Source organism: Mus pahari, chromosome 9, assembly GCF_900095145.1.
Source record: "Mus pahari chromosome 9, PAHARI_EIJ_v1.1, whole genome shotgun sequence".
Lineage (NCBI taxonomy): Eukaryota > Metazoa > Chordata > Mammalia > Rodentia > Muridae > Mus > Mus pahari.
Genome location: NC_034598.1, coordinates 60,098,232 through 60,116,551, shown reverse-complemented (window position 1 = coordinate 60,116,551; position 18,320 = coordinate 60,098,232). Strand labels below are relative to the sequence as shown.

Genomic DNA, 18,320 nt, shown 5'->3' with positions numbered 1-18,320 from the left:
GAGAAGTCCTACCAGAGCTGAGGGGCCGCTCAGGAAAGAAGCATTTTAGGCTCTACTTGCAAACACAAAGTAAAATATGTATATGAACTATTATTCAAACTTCTTATATTTATAATCCCTACTTACAATCTTCTATATTATATGGATACTTTTAGAACTAGAAAAAAAGAGACTAAATGTTAAGAGCTTAATACGTGTATAGTGGATTTCCAGACTGTCTCCCGTCATCCTGGGTAGAATAGGACCTATGTCTTTCTCTGCGAGACTAGCCTTCTTTGATAATATTTATATGAGGTAGATGTAACTACAAGTATTGATGAGATGGTTAGACTATGTACACTGTCGTGTAAACAGAAATTCAATATGCATTTGTAGGTATATCCGCCTGCCTCACCATACACAGTGAAATAAAAGCCACGTCCATAGTACGTGATGCCCAAGTCTACACACACAAATGCAAATACCTATTTATAAGCCGACAAATTTGCATCTCATAAAATGTATCAATCTAACAAGTGCTGCAAAAACACAATACAAGAACAAATACTCAGGCCTCTTTCCTCAACTCTTTGTGCATACAAACACAAGTTCAGCTGAAAGTTTTCACTTCTCAAAGATCACTTCGGCTCATGTAAGTAAGGAAAGTGATTTAAAGAAAATAAGACTAAATTGTGAACCAAGTAATTCCAGGAAGACGATGCCTTCCTCTGCGTGGGTAAGGCTTCAAAAAGAACACACTTGCCCCTTCTTGCTGAAGTTCTTGGGGATGGAATTCCAGGCCTTGTATATACGGTGCAAGGCCTCTCAGCCCAAGAACAGGGGATTTTTAAGTCATGTTTGTCAGCTGGTGGGGCCAGGACACTGAGGAAATCATTAAGGGAAAAAACAAAATTCTCAAACTGTCCTAAGAGTGAAGGACCTGCTTTGGGGGAAGTTTCTCTCTATCCCTTGGAGCAGGAGTCCGACTTTGTTCCTGGCCATGAGAAGGTTTATAGAAAGTAAACAACCACGTTGTTTTAGCAGTTGGACTGGCTCCCCAGCTCCGGGGATTTTAAGGAAGGACAGTCCAGGCCCATCTCACATCATGTTTCCAGGCTTACCTTTTCCTGTTTGTTCTCTTCTAGGTAAAGTGTGACCATTACTGGCCAGCAGACCACGACCCCCTCTACTACGGTGATCTCATCCTGCAGATGGTCTCGGAGTCCGTGCTCCCGGAGTGGACCATCAGGGAGTTTAAGATATGCAGTGTATGTTGGTTTGTTTGACTTCATTTTAAAACCCAACTTAGAAGCCAGATACTATGGGAAATATCTGGAATCCCAGCATTTGGGAGGTGGATACAGGAAGATGTTCAAGGTCAGTCCTCAAATACTTAGAGAGTGTGGGGCAAGCCTGGGCTAAAGGCTACATGACACCCAGTCTCAGGGGAGAGGGGAAGGGAGGGGAGGGGAGGGGAGGGGAGGGGAGAGGAGAGGCGAGGCGAGGCGAGGCGAGGCGAGGTGAGGCGAGGTGAGGCAACAACCCAACTTACAAAGAAGGGGCTTTGTAAATCCTGCTTTTTCTGGTCCACAATTATAGTTTCTGACCATGGAAAGTCCTGCGTGACCAGTGGTCAGAGGCTGTCGTTTGAGGTTTGTTCAGTTGATTCTCTCATCTCCTTGCTTGCAGGAAGAACAGTTGGATGCACACAGACTCATCCGTCACTTCCACTACACGGTGTGGCCAGACCATGGGGTCCCAGAGACCACCCAGTCCCTGATCCAATTTGTGAGGACAGTCAGGGACTATATCAACAGAAGCCCGGGGGCCGGGCCCACCGTAGTGCACTGCAGGTATGGGCAATGTGAAGGACTGTCATGGTGGAGGAAACCGATGTGTGTAGGAGCCTGAAACAAGGCAAAGGCCTGTGGCCCGTGAAGGTTTCTCCACACCAACCAGCCCACCTCACGCCATGTTTATTATAGTCTTCTCCCTCTTCTAACTTCCTTCTTCTTCACAGCTCCTTTTTTTCTTCACCTCCCACTGCGCTTTCTCTCTCTCTCTCTCTCTCTCTCTCTCTCTCTCTCTCTCTCTCTCGTTCACTCTCATACGGCATGAAATAGAGCATCTTCTGAATGACTTCCATGTCCCCCATAATGGCCCCATCGCACCTATGGTCCAATTTCTTGCCTCTTCCTTCCCCATTTTAGTCAAGAAGTTAGCTCTACAAGTTTATTCTTTCATTTTACTCACTTCCAATTTTTAAAACTAATCTTTCTCATTTCCATACAAGCCAGTCGGTTTCCTTGTCACATTTTCACACATGTGTTCCCTTATGCTTTACTTTGGTGTTTTTCCCTCCCCAACAGATCTCTCTCATATCCCTACCTTCCTCTTAACCCTTGGGCTTTCACATCCTGCCTACTCCATTATCTTCTTCCTTAAGATCACTGTCTCCCTTCTCGAGGTTTCCTTTCTAGTGTAATTACACACGCTCTCATACATCCACACACACACGCACACAAGTGCATGTATAATGTATGAGTTACTTTTCTATTGATATGATAAAGCACCGTGAGCAACCTATGGAAGAAAGAGTTTATTTGGGCTTACAGTTGCAGAGGTTTAGACTCCATGACGGCAGGGACCGTGCAGCAGCCCACAACAGCATGGTGGTTGGAACGACATGCTGAGAGCTTACGTGTTGAACTATACGCAAGAAGTAGAGAGCAAACAGGAAGTGGGGTATGACTATGAACAGCCATAGAGAAAGACTTTCTCCAGTAAGGCCACGCATTCTAAACGTGCCCTAAGAGCATCTAGGTCCTGCGAGTAAGAGAAAACATGTCAGTCCTGCGAGTAAGAGAAAACATGTCCTTTTTCTTTCCGAGTCTGGTGCACAGGTGTATTCCTGCTTCCTGTTATTTCTAACTGCCCAGAATAGCTTTCTCTCTCTACCGCATGAATAAACACTATCCATCTTTCAAGCTCCCTGCTGTAGACTTCCAGCCAGGCCTAGTAGCGTGTTTGTGTCCACTGGTGATGCTATAACAAAGTACTGCAGACCAGCTAACTTCCAAACAACAGAAATTTACATTTCACAATTCTGGAAGCTTCAAGATCAAGCCACAGACAGATAGGTGCCTTATAAAACCATAGTCTCTGAAGCCACGTGTGCCCTCCAGAGAAGAGAAAGTTGTACCCTTGCATGGAGGAAGGGCAGGCAAGAGACAGGCAAAGGGACTGAGCTAAACACTCCAGCTGTCTGTAGCCAGTCTTTGCTCTTAAATTTCTTCTTTCTTTTTCTTTCTTTCTTTCTTTCTTTCTTTCTTTCTTTCTTTCTTTCTTTCTTTCTTTCTTTCTTTCTTTCTTTCTTCCTTCCTTCCTTCNTTCTTCCTTCCTTCCTTCCTTCCTTCCTTTCTTTCTTTCTTTCTTTCTTTCTTTCTTTCTTTCTTTCTTTCTTTCTTTCTTTCTTTCTTTCACTCTCTTGACTTTTCTTTGCTTCAGTTCACCTGTCCATAAAACCAACTTAACAAGCCATCTTTCTCTCTCTAGGGAGCCTGATGTTTAGCTAATTAATGTGTGCAGAACATTTTGATAGCCCTCGCTGAACGACACTAATAAATAAGGAGCAGAGAATTGCCACAGTAAAAGAAATGTCATGTGTTAATTTCTCTTCTCCCCGCCCCCCCCCCCCCGCGGCCCCACGCCCTAGGAGCCCTGTTTTATATGTCTTCAGACCCCAGTGCCTTAATGCGCATATGAAACACTCAGTCATCTCCTGCTTTCTGAAGAATGGCAGGCATTTTCTTCCAGGAAAACACTGGACAATTGTTCTGTATCTTATAAATGTGTTCATTGCCAGCCAAAATAACTGGAGGGAGTGTCTACCAAGAATAATGATACTTATTTGGGAATAGTGAAGGACTCCAGTGGGTATAGATGCCACAGTAAATGACTGATAGAGTCAAAGCTGAGTTTTAAGACAAAAGTGAAGACATTTACATATGCTACTTTGTCACAAGGCTCAACGACCTGAGGCAAGCCTTGGTGTTTGCTCACAGGCAGAGGCACCATCACTGGCCGTAGCTTGGCAAGTGTCCTGCAGAAAGTAGCTCACAGAGATTGCTACAGTGCTAATGCTAAAGATAACGTTTGTTCAGAAACCATGCGCAGGTGTAGTGTGTGAATCAAAGCTGGGTGTGCAGGGAGGATAAGGAATTTCTTGCGGGCCTACAGGAAGCCCTTATGAAAGTATTTATCACAAGAGGACAGACAGGCTCAAGCGTTCCCCTTTCTGTACTCCCAGCTTTAGTTTTGTCTGGGCTGAACAAGAACAAATTCATCGTGGTCTCATCAATTTGTACAGCATCAAGAATTCAGCATTAAGGAGCAATTTAGCAATCTCTAGCAAAAGTGCCCGCACCCTATAACCAACCCAGTAGCTCCGCTGCCAGTTATCAGCTGCCGAGAAATTGCCATGCAGATGCACAATGGTGTTCATGCTACAACGGTTTTAATAGAAAAAAATAACAGTGACTTTATACTCCATAGTATGGGGGCAGGGGTGGGGGACAGCGGTTTGTGGCATTTTCCAAGAAGTTGGAAGTAAGCCAAGCATAGATGCATGTACCTGTGAATGCAATACTCGGCAGAAAGATCAAGAGTATGTAGCAAGAACTTTCTCAGTTTTTTTTTTTAAAGCAAGCAAACAATGGAAAAGAAAAAGAAAAGATAGAAAGGAATTAAGAAAGAAACAAAGAGAAGCAAAGGAGAGACAAAGAGAGATGAAATTAGTTCTATATCACAAATGGGTAAATCTCAAAACAATACAGTATTGATAGAGAACTTGGCAAAAAGATATGTAAAGTGTCTTAGCATCTTAGTAAGTGTTCAAAATGTACAAAATGTTCTCTTGGATTTGCAGGTATATAGGAAAATTATAAAAATAGGCATGGGCTTGAAATAGGCAAAGGTCAGAGTGATGCTTACGTCAATGGGGTGAAGGGTAAGAGGGAGGGGAAGAGGTAGACCACGTGGACTCTGGATTATCTTTCTATGAGAGTGAGATTGTCTGTGGAAAGAATGTCTGTATTCTCCCATAATTTGAGAGACTGAGGAAAGTTGACTAGAGTCTCCTGATGTAGTCTTGAAAGAGCAATTAACTAATCCATCTTCCCTCCTCTTCTCTCTAGCGCTGGTGTGGGCAGAACAGGGACGTTTGTTGCCCTGGACCGGATCCTCCAGCAGTTGGACTCTAAGGACTCTGTGGATATTTATGGGGCAGTGCATGACCTAAGACTCCACAGGGTTCACATGGTCCAGACCGAGGTAAGACTTGTGAGCTGGACACCAGTGCCCCTCTCCCCCACAACTCCCCCACCAAACTGTCCAGGATGCCCGAGTAAGATGCAGAGGTGAGAATACATATTTTCTAAGACTCCATATTTTTTGAGGTAAATCTCATTGCCTTCAGCATTAAGTATATTCTTTACTGGGCTACTGAGGGAAGAATTTATTTGGTAGACAGGAAGAAAGATGGAGTGTCCTGGGAAAGCATTATGGGGGGTGGGGGTGGGGGACTGGCTAGACCACTTAAGAACTCATTTCAAGGCAGCCTGGTAGATAAGCACACAAAGGCCTATAAAGACTTCTACATCTCGTCTCTCCCTTAGCTCCACCCACTTCCACATGCATCCTCCCTCTGGATACGCCAAGGGCTGTTTATCTGGAAGGTTATGTGTTTCCCTTGGAGAAGTCCTTTGACATTTGTAGATCCTTCTAAAAATACTGCCCCATGGTATTTATGTACATTTCCAAGCTTGGAAGCTAAGACCCAGAGGCTAAAAAGTTTTGTACAAAATCCATAGCCAGTGGTTATGCATGCCTTTAATCCCAGCACTCCGAAGACAGAGGCAGGTATAGTTCAAGGCCAGCCTGGTCTACACATTGACTTCCGGGACAGCAAAAGCTACACAGAGAAACCCTGTCTTGAGTATATAGGCAATACAAATTGGCCTGGGTAGATTTTTGTTTGGTTGGTTAGTTGGTTGTTGGTTTGGGGTTTTTCTTGGGGGGGGGTGAGGGAGGATGGAGCAAGGGTGGGAAGGTGTACCTGGGAGGAATGGGAAGTGTGACCGAGGTGCATTACATGAAATTGCCAAATAATTAATAAAAATATTATGTTGGTTGGGCAGGGGTAGAGGTTGGGGGTGGGGGGGTGGGGGAGTCCATAGCCACGAGGTAGCCAAGCTTGGACCTTGTTCTGGATACCAAGCCGCTGAGCTGCAGCCCTACAGTCAGGTCTCGACACAAACCTCATAGACACCAGGCTCATTTCATTCCTGCGTTAACACCTTCCAAAGCTCAGGCTCTCTACTCATCAGCTTTCCCGCATCTTTGTTCAAGAAACTCAGAGGACAAAGACAAAAAAGCTAAAAAGCTAAAAAACTTTCTGTGGAAGAAGAGTTCTAGCCACAGGCCACTACTGTACCGTACAGTCACCGTAACCACGGAAACCACACAAGCATCCGTGCTCCGCAACCAGCACCCTGCAGCAACCAGCACCCCGCAGCAAGGTTCCCTTTGAGCTTTCTTGAACCCACTCTTCTAAAATCACTCTGTCCCCCAGATTCTTTCTGGTGCAGCATGCGTTAACATCCCGCAGAGCTCACCTTCTGTGCCACACTTGGCAAGAACCCGGTGTCCTTACCTCTCCTGTAAACGGTCTCTACTCATCAGATCTGCTATCACAATTGTACTACTAGCCCTGAGTGTGGTGTGTGTGTGTGTGTGTGTGTGTGTGTGTGTGTCTGTCTGTCTGTCTGTCTGTCTGTCTGTCTGTCTGTCTGTAATTGTTTAGATGGTGATTTTTAAAAGATTATTCTACTTTTATTTATAAGTGTGTGTGAGAGAGAGATGAGAGAGAGAGAGAAAGAGAGAGAGATGCAAGTACATAACGGTGGCCCCATTTTTGCCTCCCGGCCCCATGCTCCCAGAAACAAGACTCGGACTCAGATTATATTTATAGATACCTTGGCCATATAGCTCGGCTCTACTCTGACTGACTAGACCGTAACTAAGGATATTTATTTATTTTCACCTACATTTTGTCACGTGGCTGGTTGTGTATCACCTATTGTGGGTGCTGGAAACCAAACCCTGGTCATCTTCAAGAGCAAGTGTTCTCAACCATGGAGCTATCTCCCAGAGCAGGTTCTGTTTTGTTGACACAAGACCTCACTATATTGGCCAGGTTAGCCTTGGACTTGTAATCCTTAATCCCCATAGCAATAAGGTCACACGCTTGTGCCACTATGACTGGCCAGTACACTCACTGTAGCAGTTTATCTACCATGTTCTCAGTGTGTTGTTATGAAATTGTTTAAGCGCTTACAAAACTGGGGCTATGTATGGTTTAGTGGTAGAGTGCTAACTTAATATATACAAGGCCATGGGTTTGTTCACTAGTACCGTAGGATGAAGGCAGGGGAGTAATGAGGAAAATTAGATAATGAATCTCTATGAACCTAAACCCCAGCTTCTACAAATAATAGCATGTTATTTCCTCATCTGTATCTCACACCAATTCTCTGACCTCATAAAGCAAATCTGTATATATATGTATATATATATATATATATATATATATGTGTGTGTGTATATGTGTATATATGTATGTGTATATATATATGTGTGTGTATGTATATGTATATATATATGTGTGTGTGCGCATGTGTGTATACAGATACTCTTCAACATCATGACCACCATACCTTTTATCACACTTAATGATTTTAATTGTAGTTCCCTAGTCAGCATTTAAATGCCCCACCCATCATTTTAATTAATTTTTATTATTATTTTTTAACATTTATTTATTTATTTATTTATTTATTTATGGTCTTTCAAGACATAGTTTCTCTGTGTAGCCCTGGCTGTCCTTCAAGTCTTTAGGTAGACCAGGCTAACCTTGAACTAGATATCTGCCTGCCTCTGCCTCCTGAGTATGTACTAACACGCTTGGATCCTACCTATATTTTATAAAACATATAAATATATATAATTATATGTGTATAGTAAAAATTATCTACCTTTCCCTAAAGCCCCAAGTCTACTTATTTCACTCATTTGCTGTACCTTTGCCCCTCTCCTGTCTATAATAATCCTTTCCCCGTTTGTTTTCTGTGCCATTTATTTGTCAGAGAGCCCAGCTCTGCTCAATCTCCACGGTGGTGGGGTGGTCCACCACTTCTTGTGCTTGTGGTGAGCTGGCTGTTGGAACAGGGGCTTGTTAAGCTGTCATTGTACAGTCCCAGTGCTCCTAGGTTGTTGCTGGGCACCTCCTTTTGTCACAACATAGGACAGGCAGGCCATCACATCCACGTTGCTTGGTAAATTCAGACTAAATCAATGGTGACCTCAGTGGCAGAATCCCAGCCTCTCATCCGCAGACTTGCCGGTAACTGTGCCTTCTCTATGGCTGCTGGCTGTCTGTCCTTTCTCTTGGGGGATGGGATGGTACCACTCACCTCTTTATGTCTTCCTTTTCCCTTCTTTGTTTCCTTTTGTTTGTTTTGTTGGGGTTTTGTTTTGTTTTGTTTTTTGAGACAGGGTTTCACCGCAGAATAGCCTTAGCTATCCTGGACTCACGTTGTAGACCAGGTTGGCCTGAAACTCACAGAGATCCTCCTGCCTCTGCTTCCCAAGGGCTGGGACTGAAGGCGTGTGCCACCAAACCCAGCTCATCACCCATATCTTAACTGTCATCCTTCCCTGCCCCAGGAGGATGAGGCCATGGGACTAGAAACTTTTCTGTCTCTGTACGACTTTTTGAAATCTATTCTACACATGAGCAGACACCCTACAATTATGTCGCTAAAAAGCCGGCTCCAGTGTTCTATTTCCATCTCATTTCCACAAACTCAGACTGTAATTAATTTGTAAACTGAGGAAGAAATGGCTAACACATTGTAAGTACTCTTCAGCTGTGTGTATGTGTGTGCATTCGGGCTCCTGGTTACTTTCAGACACAACTTGGGCTATGCACCATTTCCATGAACCTGTCCAAACTCTTGGAGTTACACACTGGCCCCAAGCAAGGGCATCTGTTCTAACCATCACTGTCTGCCTTTCTGAGCAGAGGCAGCCTCCATGGACCAAAGCTCCTCCTTTCTGAGAATAAACAGTGATATAGTCAGGCATGGTAACTGCTCTCATGAGAAGGAGGCACTGGGACGTTGTGGGATATAGTGTCTTGGCTCCCACTTAAGAGACAATCCTGAAAGTCACCCATGACGCACCAACCCGTATTTTAGCCACACTGGACTCCAGACTCACTTTTGCCCTCTCTTCCTAGGTTGATATTTTCTTCCTCCAAATGATCTCAAGCGTTTCCTGTCCTGTATAAACCTTTATAAACAATTCTAGTTTATCACCTTCTAGGTAGTTGATCACATGTCTGTCCTTCCGCTAAACTATGCTCTCAGGAACCATGAACCGAACACGTATAGCCATGTGTGTAATATCATAAATCCTATATAACACTACAAAGATTGGTAGAATCAAATAGAATGGGATATGTTAGCACTCAGCCAGCACTTCCCCATTAGAAAAACCAAATCTTTTGTGAATTGAGGTTTACTTTTTTTTTTTTTGCATTAAGAACTAAATGGGGGTACAGGTACAGTAGCAACTTGATGATTATAGAAGTAATCAGTTTTTGAAGGGGGTATCCTATTGGGAAAAGAAAAGCTGATATTTAAGACAAAGCAAATTAATAGAAAGTAATTAGTTTCAAAGCCCATGGTGAATCACTGTTGAACAATTTATTACTAAGCTATGGCCTGGGCATAACAGAGTTCATTGGCAGTTTACCTCTTCCATCCACAAGCAATTTAATTAAAAAATAGGAATTATGTGGGGCTGGAGAGGTGGCTCAGCAGTTGCGTGTGCCTACTGCTCATTCAGAAGATTCAGATTTGGTTCTCAGCCCCATGTGGATTACACCCTGTAACTCCAGCCCCAGGGAAGCAACCCCATCTTCTGACCTCCAAGGGCCCCTGCACATTCATGGTGAACATAAACTCAGGCAGACATGCACACACATATAATAATAATCAGTCATTTTCAAGGTGGGATAAAACCAAGTATAATCTGTGATATATATATATATATATATATATATATATATATATATATATAAAATAATAGTTCTAATAATTGTTTAATAGTTCTTAATACTGGAGCAAGCCTTGCTTATGATTGGGTTTTGTTTATTTGTTTGCTTGTTTGTTTTTGTTCGACTTTTTTTGTTGTTTTAAGTCCTAACCTAGCTGATACTACCATTCAGTGGTAGAGCTCTTACCCAGTATGTGTAAGGCCCTAAGTTCAGTTCCTAGCACCACAAAAGATCAAAAGCAGAAGAGGACTGAGGAGGTAGCTCAGTTGGTAGACTGCTTGCCCACCATGCAAAAAGCCCTGATTCATTCCCCAGTTTGGAATAAAACTGGGCGTAATGACCCTTACTTGCATTCCCGGCACTTGGGAGCTAAGGCTGGAAGACTGGAAGTTCAGGCCAGCCCTGGCTATACAGCAAGTTCAAGGCCGGTCTGATCTATGTGAGACTCTCCAGAAAAATAAAAAATAAAAGTTTGAATTTAGTGACTTTTTTAGACATACTTTCTAAAGTCCCATTAGTCGACCACCAGGCCAGTTTCCAATCAGGAATGCTATCTAATGCCACCCATAAAAACAAGAACTGTTCACTTCGAAAAAGTATTAGTGAGGGGAGACTTTTATTTCCATATTGTATCTCAAACCTTTAAAACCCTACAAGCTCCGTGATGTGGATCACCTTAAACACACAGTCCAGAAAGAGTATTAATATCCATCCTCCCGGTACTGGTACCACGTCTAATACCTTGAATGGACAGAGGATATTATCTGGAGAGAGAACGTGGGTTCCTTGCGTTGAAGGGGAAACAGACTCTAAGATGCTTCACCACTCTCAACCTGTGGGAAGAAAGCCAATCTCCCTTGAATGGTGTACATTCCTTCCAGCCTTTTTTCTCCCTGGTTTGCATCAATGGCTGTATCGTGCTAGGAAGCACAAGGCCAGGCACTACAGAAAACAGGCCTCCACCCCTTGGTAGAAAGGAAGGAAACCCCGTTCATAAGTTTGGTTGCCTATGGCCAAGACTCTCTCATCAGTGGAATCTTTGTGATTCCTTTATGGTCACCAGGGCATTTTATTCTCTTGTATTTTTTTAAATTTTATTTATTTTATGTATATGAGTACATTGTTGCTGTCTTCAGACACACCAGAAGAGGGCATCGGATCCCATCACAGATGGTTGTGAGCCACCATGTGGTTGCTCGGAATAGAACTCAGGACCTCTGGAAGAGCAGCCGGTACTCTTAACTGCTGAGCTATGTCTCCTGTCCTCCCTCCTGTATTTGTTTTCTAAAATAGTTAATGCCCAGGTGACTAGCCTGAGGGCCTGTCCTCTTTAAGTAACCCTCTGTAGGTCTCGGACATCCACACCCGCATCTTTGAGGTTCTTCCATGTGTCAGACTCAGACGCTACAAGGACAAAGACCTAGACACTGAGCTTGTGTTGGAAGCTGTGGCAATCAGTGGGTTAATTGTACACACCTCCTTTTCCCACCGTATCTGAAATAGAAAGGGGGAACATAAGAAGAATGAGTGTGCAGTGAGGTGGATTCCTCATAAGAAAATAAATCAGAATACTGAGAACATGAACTTGGGACGTCATACCTCTATCATCAAATCCAAGGGTCTCATTTCCTGGCCATGAAAATTTGGCCGAGCCAATGAACTCTGGATCTCAGTTTGTTTTATGGCTGCATCGGCTTCGCAAGGGTGTTGTGCTCCTAAGATAGCTTATGTAAAGGGCATAGCAAAATGTTTAGATTCATCCTTGTGCCTGCCTTGTGAAGGACCCATTGTGTGCAGCTCTAAGCACTCACAGCACATTCTGCAGAGATGTCTGTCATGGAAAGAGAGCGGACAGGAGCCAAGGAGATGGTTCAGACTCAAGTGCGTGCAGTACAAATGTAAGGACCTGAATCTGGATAAAAAGCCAGGCTCCCAAGTGAAGTCCCAGCCAGCTAGGGACAAAAGGAGACCCTGTTTGAACAAAAGAGAGAGAAAAAACAAAACAGAAAAAGAGATTATAATAATGCAAAATCCCAGCACTGTGGCTGTTTTGTGACAGTCCTGTACTATCTGGTTTTGTGTGTCAACTTGACACAAGCTAGATTCCTTAGAGAAAGGAGCCTCAGTTGAGGAAACACCTCCATGAGATCCAGCTGTGAAGCATTTTCTTAATTAGTGATCCATCAGGAAGGGCCCAGCCCATGGTGGGTGGTGCCATCCCTGGGCTGGTGGTCCTGGGTTCTATTTGAAAGCAGGCTAAGCAAGCCATGGGGAGCAAGCCAGTAAGCAGCATCCCTCTATGGCCTCTGCATCAGCTCCTGCCTCCAACCTCTTGCCCTGTGTGAGTTCCTGTCCTGACTTCCTTTGGTGATGAACAGCAGTGTGAAAGTGTAAGCCGAATAAACCCTTTCCTTCCCAACTTGCTTCTTTGTCATGGTTTTTCATCACGGCAATAGAAACCCTGACTAAGACAAGTCTCTTGCCTTTCTTCTGCTGGAGGACGCCTTTCTCTGATGTGATTTCTGACTCCCCACAGTGTCAGTACGTGTATCTGCATCAGTGTGTGAGAGATGTCCTCAGAGCAAAGAAACTGCGGAACGAGCAAGAGAACCCCCTGTTTCCGATCTATGAAAATGTGAATCCAGAGTATCACAGAGGTAAGGCCTCACCGGCATCCACCTCATTGTCTTTAAGTGCATTTTCCAAAGTGCATTCAGTCTGGAAACTAGTACCAGCTCTGCCAGCACAAACCTCCAATTCCTTCTTCTACCAGAAAGACGCCCCCCCCAAAATAGCAGCAGAGAGGAGAGGTGGGATGGGGAGGGGTCCCATAGTTAAACAGTCATCAAGACTTTTTGTAGCCAAGGCTCCCACATGGAGGGCAGATGCTCTGATGATGAGCCACACCCACAGTAGCCCATCTCAGCCGTCTGCCTGCCTAACCCAGCACTCTCTCCGCAAAAGGCTTTCCCTAATACTGCTTTTCTAAGAGAGTAGGACTGACCACTGGGGGAGACTACACTGAAACCATAACTGGGAGTTAAAAATTGCAAAACTGATGGCGAGAAGAACTTGGCAGTCGGGTTTCAGTGGCTTTAATGCATTCGTGTCTGTGAGTAGTCTTCCTATTATCTTAAGTATACAGAATATACATTGTGCATAGAGCCTTTTCAGTTACAAGCTGGAGTAAAATTCAGTACTGCCGCAGAGGACTATACAGTCAGTTTGGCATTGTCACAGCAAAGTCCTTGAGGTGGCTGGCATCATAAAGCAGAAAACTCGTTTGACTTACCCTGCTGAGGTTCAAGAGCATGGTGCTTGTGTTGGCTCAGTCCCCGTGACATCACAGAGAATGGTGGATAGGAATCCCAGGAGTGCCTGACAGGGTGAGTGGTCACATCTCCAGCCAGAAGAAGCGATACCAGAGAGAGGCGAGACTGAATTACCCTATGAGAGCTTCCTCTGAGAACTCTTCATCTTCCAAAGGGTTCATTGTCTAACCCTGTCACTTGGCAGACCAAGCATTTGACTATAATGGACCCTGGAAACAGAAGTTATATTCAAGTCATAGCAGGGACTAGCTATGCCAGAGCACACTCGCTAATACTAATACGGTGTGGCCATTAAGAATGGGCTCTTTTGCCATTTGAGGTAAAGGCTATGCTGCCTAGATTGGCCTTGGCTTGAGCATTCATTCCTTCCACCTCAGCTTTGCTGTTGGCAAGACTAGAGACACATGCCTCCCTCCCTGGCTCCAGAACATTTTTGAGGATGTCATCATAAGTATATAGATTATAAAGAAGCTTATCTTGGTTGCTGTCACAAAACACTTGAGACTAGATACTTTATAAAGACAAGGGATTTGGGGTAGGGGTGTAGCTCAGTGGTAGAGCTCATACCACAAAAGAAAAAGGAAGAAAGGAAAGGAGTCCCTGGGTGGGCTCTGGTGGGGCCCAGCAGCTAGCTCGATCAGATGAGACCATGTGGAGAGGGAGAAAGAAATAGCTAAGGCCGAATCATGTTTGCTCTCTTGTAACAACCTATCCCGTGGAAGTTAGGTCACGTCTGTGAAACCTAACCCACACCGAGAGACCAACTCTAATCTCTCAGCAGTGATCCTGTCACCTCCCACTTGGCCTACTCCTCCCAGGCCCCACCACACTACAGCAGAGACCAAATATCCACCGAGTGACAAACCGTAACTTAACCAAAGCAGGGCAAGTTAAGAAATGCAGAATGTCAAAACAGACAAAAGCAATATGTATAGGGGGGAGAAAACGAAAGAGGTCTGCCAGTCAGATTGATCTCTCTGACCCCGTGATGGTTTTTTGACCATTTCATAAATCTTCTAGAGCAAGTATGTAACATTTTTCAGATTGAAAAAAAAATATTCAGGAGTAAAAGAAAACTACAAACTTCTTGAGGCGTGCTTTTGTCAAGCAATAATTCACAGGCAAGAAGGGGATCCCTGCCTCTGGCGCGCCACTGAGGCCAAAGGTTCCGCCCAGGCTGGCAAGGGGTATCATAGGCCTCAGATCCTTTCTCAGGACCTGCATGTTCTGCTCACACTTTAACAGACACGGCTCAGACCTGCCTTCTCTGTTTTTCAGTGCTGTTTAGCTGACAAGAGTTTAGTTCCTGCCCACCCAGCCAACTTGTTATTATGCAGTGAGCTGTCAAGAACCCAAGGAGAGCCAGTTTAGAGGAGTGCTCTGCAAATCAGATAATCTTTTGTGTTGTAAATAATTACCCCCTAATTTATCTGGGAAGTAAATTAAGGTTTGTTTGTTTGTCAGCCACTTTTAAGAAACTCCGGGATGGCGGGGGATGGTGGGGTCGATCTTAAAGCGTTCTTTGTCTTGTGTTAACTTGTCTGAGAATCTTTGCAAAACTAAGCTTGGGTGTGCCTAGAAGAAGCTAACTGTGGGCTTGAAGTATAACTACTATCCTAAAGGCTAGGAGTCAGGACGTAGCCCTGAGGCTGCTGGGAGTTCCTAATCTATGTCTCCTCAGGCAAAATAGTCTGTGTCCTGGCCTTGGTCTGCCTCTGTAACTCAGAGGCAAGGCAAGGGCCACGGGAGTCCCTTCCAAGTCCAGGAATCTGCCTTTCTATAGAGGATGGGCGAGCTCCATAGTGATGCTAAAGAGCTTAGTGATGTCCTAAATCACCTTAGTGATGTCCACCAGTGTCTTCCGTACATCTCAGAAGTAGGACAGTGGAGGCAGTCTCTCTACAGCAGCCGTTCTCAACCTTCCTGATGCTGTGACCCTCATGTTGTGGTGACCCCCGACCACGACGCTTTCATTGCTGCTTCATAACTGCACTTTAGCTATTGTTTTGAATCACAATGTAAGTATCTGATATGTGGCATATCTGATATGTGACCCTTTGTAGGAGGGTCGTTCGACTCCCTAAGGGATGTGGCCCACATGTTAGGAGCTGCTTTACAGTTTCTAACCATACCATTTTTGCTTCCAGATGCAATCTACTCAAGACATTAAGAATTCACCTGAAGATCCCCTGGATAAAAGTTTTTCACTGTGTGACTTAAAAAAAAAAAAAAATACCTTGCTTCATGCCCTGTGGGGGTGCCAGCCATTTCTGTTGATACTATGTATAATTTATTAATCTGGAGAATGTTAAAGAATTTATGTAATTTAAAGGTAACAGATATTATTGTACATACTTTTATTTTGTAGTTTCTCCTGTAAATATGTATTTTTCATAATGTTTAAAATTAAGTTCTATATAATACTATTTTTCCACACTAAAGTGTTCATGGCTTGTTGTACATAGACCCATTCAGCCTGTATGACAGGGCCACAGGTGAAATGTGTGTCGAGGAAGTTGCAAGGACAGTCCCTGGGGCTGTTTCTTACCTGTCCTGACAGTCACTGGGTAAACGAAAGTCAGAGCTGGAGAGAGCATACCATGAGGCGAGCTGGGTTGAGCTGCTCTCTTACGAATGAACCCTGGGGTCTAAGGAGTGTAATAGTCAAAAAAAGATTAGGGCCGTGGCCAAACCTTTGTGGTAGGCCGTATGCCAAGAAATTAAAAATAAATTAATGAATTGAAAGGAGGATCCAACAGCACCAGGGCTGAGCTGTAGAAGCTTTTGTCTGACTCCTCCCAGGGTCCCAAGTCATGGTCACCTTGAAGCTTGCAGTGACCATGGGGTTAAGGGTTCCCATAGCGAGAGATACTAACAGGGGTGAGGGACGCTCCTGCCCAGAACCTCCTGCACAAAGCAGTGAGCCACCCGAGCCACCCGCAACAGCCCTAGCCGGTTCTCTTCTGGAAAGAGTTACAGTGGTGAATGATGTCCCTGATCAGAGAAAGCATGGTGTGCCAACATGTCCCTAGACATATCGACATCATATATTATGAGTTAAAAGTGAGTGGTGGTTAAAAAACAAACACAAAACCCCACACCCCAGCTCTCCTCAATCTAAAAACGCTCTTTCTAAGTAAGTTGATACAGTTAAAACGGTGTCAAGTACTCACCGGAAGCTCCGTTTACTGTAAGCAACACCACACACCCTACCAATTTTATCATTAAGATCTGTGTTTTATTTGACTATAAATAATTCCAAGTGACTCAAAGAGTGAACATTGGTCAGATCAAGATCCGATTCGTAGATGTTTCCTGAGGAAGGTCTAGAGAGAGTCCTGTGGGTACCTGAGTGGAACTTCACACTTGCTGACCTCAGAGCTTCATTTCCAGAAACGGCAGCTTCCCTCGAACACAGGCATTTTTGCCACGTATCATAAATTCCCACAATAAAATGGATATAATTGGCATAACAATTGAAAATAATTAACGATACCTATTGTATAGGTGTATATCATTGTAACCTTAGTTTGTAAATATAAAGTGATACTGATAATTACATAACTCCACACCCAGACTGGAAATGTTTTCAGGGAGTGTTCGAAGTTTATAGAAACAGGAGCTGTGTCCCAAGGATGCCTGTGAACAGCATTCAGAGTTCTCACCATGTCCCTGAGCTCTGTGCCCTCATGACAATGAATGATACTGAGTAGCTCTGACCCTGCGTCCAGAAACATGGTGGATCTTGGGAACAGGAAAAAGACCAGGAGAGGTGAAAGCACATAACTGTAACTAGGGAGAAAATAGAGGTCAGGCATGGTTTGAGTGTGTTGTCTGTTAGGAATCATTTTCTTAGAGGAAAAGAAAAAGAAAGCTAGGTAGAAGGAGCAGCTCAGAGAAGAGAAAAGAAAGGGGAGGGGGTGGAGCTGTAAACTGATGTTGCTTGGTGCAAAGCTTGCTGGTAACCTGGAAAAGGAAGTTCATTTTCATTTTGAGAAAAGTTCCAGCAAGGGCCTGGAACCTGTTGGACCCTGTTCGGAAATCGGTTTCTCTGTGTCCTCCAGGAGAGATTCAAGGCGGAATGAAATTAACATTGTTACTGTTTTCAAGAGGGTCTGGGAGTGAAATTAACATTGTTACTGTTTTCAAGAGGGTCTGGGTGAGGGCAGGAGACCAGAGTGATGCCTTCCTTAGGGCACCTGCCCACAAGGGCTGGAGCTATTTCTGTGGCGAGTCACTAGATGTAGAAGAGATAGCAGTTAATTGCTCACGCAGGGACTGCCACCGCAAAGCCCCTGCACATCTATAACTGTAACTCACACGCCTCAAAGCATCTCAGGTGAAATCAGAGTTATGGAACAGCCCCACAGCCCGGGGACACCATGCATTCTTGCTCTCTATCCCAGGGACTACTAATCCCTCCTCTATGCTAGTTATAAAGCCCCCTGAGCCACAAATACTTCTGTGTAATCTCTCTCTTGAAAAGATGTAATACAAATCTAGTTGATCTCCCCACCGAATTTAGCAGAGAGCCGGACTGGAAATGTGGCTACGGATAGGATGCTTGCCAGGCCCGTGGGAGGCCCTGGGTTTAGTCTCAGGTACCACAAAATAAGCGAGGAGAAAAAGAAAGAAAGGTTTCTTCTGCCCTTCCTTCTGTTGGGTGCATCTCCCCTTAATTGCTTCACATGGCTGTGCCTCGGTAAACACTCCACTTCCTGCCGTGTCGGACATCCTGTCTGCACCTGAGCACGGCTCTGTACTCATTAAAGCTTTCAAGTACTTCAAGGCTCTCAGACTTTGAGAGAGTCTGTTTTGCATCTTCATAA

At 44.3% G+C, this 18,320-nt stretch overlaps 1 protein-coding gene across 3 annotated transcripts in view; it reads left to right on the top strand.

Annotated features, from left to right (window-relative positions):
• Window positions 1-15,709, top strand: part of Ptprb (protein tyrosine phosphatase receptor type B) — a 108,378-nt gene extending 92,669 nt beyond the window's left edge. For all 3 annotated transcript variants that reach the window (XM_029542218.1, XM_029542217.1, XM_021204663.2), the window contains 5 exons: window positions 1,125-1,247; window positions 1,669-1,832; window positions 5,175-5,310; window positions 12,696-12,816; window positions 15,639-15,709. In XM_029542218.1, coding sequence (XP_029398078.1) covers window positions 1,125-1,247; window positions 1,669-1,832; window positions 5,175-5,310; window positions 12,696-12,816; window positions 15,639-15,661 — 567 coding nt within the window. In that variant the 3' untranslated portion in view covers window positions 15,662-15,709. The remainder of the gene's footprint in view (window positions 1-1,124; window positions 1,248-1,668; window positions 1,833-5,174; window positions 5,311-12,695; window positions 12,817-15,638) is intronic.
• Window positions 15,710-18,320: the final 2,611 nt, after the last annotated feature.